This window comes from Micropterus dolomieu, linkage group LG17, assembly GCF_021292245.1.
Source record: "Micropterus dolomieu isolate WLL.071019.BEF.003 ecotype Adirondacks linkage group LG17, ASM2129224v1, whole genome shotgun sequence".
Classification (NCBI taxonomy): domain Eukaryota; kingdom Metazoa; phylum Chordata; class Actinopteri; order Centrarchiformes; family Centrarchidae; genus Micropterus; species Micropterus dolomieu.
The window spans coordinates 35,349,813-35,351,578 of NC_060166.1; the positions used below are offsets into that span (position 1 = coordinate 35,349,813).

Below are 1,766 nucleotides of genomic sequence, written 5' to 3' on the forward strand. Positions count from 1 at the left end.
AGCAAACAAAGCTTCAGCAAAGTCTGGCAACTAGATAGTTTTATCGACTGTGTGGACGAATCAACATTTATTCCCGTGTATTCAAAGGTGTTTTGGCTCTGATGCATATTTCAGTTAACGTTGGAGTTAAGTGGCAACGGCCGCTTCCCGCTAACGGTAGTTGTTGTTTTGTGTTTAGTAAAACTTTCACATTACTTAGCCGTGTACGAACAAACACGATGGGATATTCGTGACAACTTTAGCACTTTGGGGAAGATTGTTTTTGCTAAGAGGAACTGTGAAGGCTCTTAATTACCCAGCAGAGGGCGCTGCAGCTCAGTTCGTCACCGTGAGAAGAGTCGCGGGAGATTTAAAAAGATCCAATATTTAGATGTGGAAGATTGTGTTCTAGTCACATAAATTGAGTCCAACAAAAATAGATTATATTGACCAGTAAAAACTGATCAAACTAGTTTTTCTCTTCCTCTGAGCACTGGAGCATTGTTTTTGGCGCATGCGCAGTTCATTACCTACTCAGCATCCAATGCGGAAGTTGTACACTTTAATATTTGTGAAAGATGATCGTCGTATAATCGAGATTACTGGTCACTTTGGTAAGTTTAACGCAGATATTTGTGTTTTTGTGTCCAGCTCAACACTGTTTAGCTACTACAAACTGGTGATGTGTTGTTTTTTTGAATGGATCTGTCCTCCTGTAGAGCTGCAGGCTTAATTTCCAGTACATAACGTTAATAAAAAGGTTATAAAACCCGTTTAATATTAAGTTTCCACAGCGCTTTTACTCCAAGCATCTCTAAAGGAGATTCCTGGGATTATTTTAGGCTGTAATCGCGGTGATTTGTGGTGTCGCGGGTTTATTCAGCTACAACCGTGACAGAAAGCGGTTCCTCCCAGAAAGAGCCGCTCGTGTCTGAGAGGAACAAGTCATACTTACCTGGCAGGGGAGACACCATGATCAAGAAGGTGGTTCACCCAGGATGAGGCTCAACCATTGCACAACCAGGTTGTTGCTGACGCCTGTGAATTCCCCAAATGCGGGAATCTCAACTGCATAATTTGTGGTAGTGGGGACTGCGTTCGCGCTCTCCCCCGACATGATGTTCAATTAAAACCTAATCAGTGTCTGAACTTATTTATAAATCACTGCGGAGACTTTAATGTGGTCACATCGGATAAAAACACTGACAGTTAACATCTGCATTAATTATTTTATACACGTTATAATCCGGTGGAGGAAGAAATCTGATCTCACGTAAAAGAAGCAGCAACCTCCGAGTATCAAAAGGAAAAGCAGCCACTGGAAACACGATTTGCCCTGTCAGTGTTTTACCCATACTGTATACAAATACTGCAGTACTGGGTTGTTAATACTTGTACATTAACGTGTGAGCAGCATTTTGATATGTTGGTCGAGGTGGTAAACTACTCTTGGGCAGTTTAACATTTACATACTTGTACTTGTCGTTTTCTCATTTATTTATTTAAGGACAGTGCACATTAATAAACATTTCTGTAAATGTGCCAGTGTTAGCCAGCAGGCTAATTTTCAACTGTAGTCCATTGGCAAGATGTTATACTAGGCACATAATGGCTTAAAAGAAACAAAAATAAAAAAAATAAAATAAACACATTAAATCACACAGCAATTGATATACAACAATAAAACATAATGCCATAGCACTGGCTCCATTAAAACATAACATCATAAAACATATAACATATAACCATACAGCCATACAACTGTTAGGGCATTAATAAAGTTACCA

At 39.6% G+C, this 1,766-nt stretch overlaps 2 protein-coding genes and 1 non-coding gene across 8 annotated transcripts in view; 2 read left to right on the plus strand and 1 right to left on the minus strand.

Moving 5' to 3' along the window:
• Nucleotides 1-1,025, minus strand: part of LOC123985431 (creatine kinase M-type-like) — a 36,203-nt gene extending 35,178 nt beyond the window's left edge. Inside the window, exon 1 of the mRNA XM_046072907.1 lies at nt 935-1,025. Within this exon, the coding sequence (XP_045928863.1) occupies nt 935-953 (19 nt within the window). The 5' untranslated portion in view covers nt 954-1,025. The remainder of the gene's footprint in view (nt 1-934) is intronic.
• aamdc (adipogenesis associated, Mth938 domain containing) overlaps nt 216-1,766 on the plus strand; it is a 20,205-nt gene continuing 18,654 nt past the window's right edge. The window contains exon 1 of one of the 6 annotated variants that reach the window (XM_046072911.1): nt 216-593. In XM_046072911.1, coding sequence (XP_045928867.1) covers nt 494-593 — 100 coding nt within the window. In that variant the 5' untranslated portion in view covers nt 216-493. The remainder of the gene's footprint in view (nt 594-1,766) is intronic. The other 5 variants (XM_046072923.1, XM_046072920.1, XM_046072910.1 and 2 more) reach the window with 5 other exon arrangements.
• LOC123986678 lies at nt 927-1,091 on the plus strand. Its single transcript, XR_006828941.1, has one exon. It is a non-coding gene; the product is annotated as a U1 spliceosomal RNA (small nuclear RNA).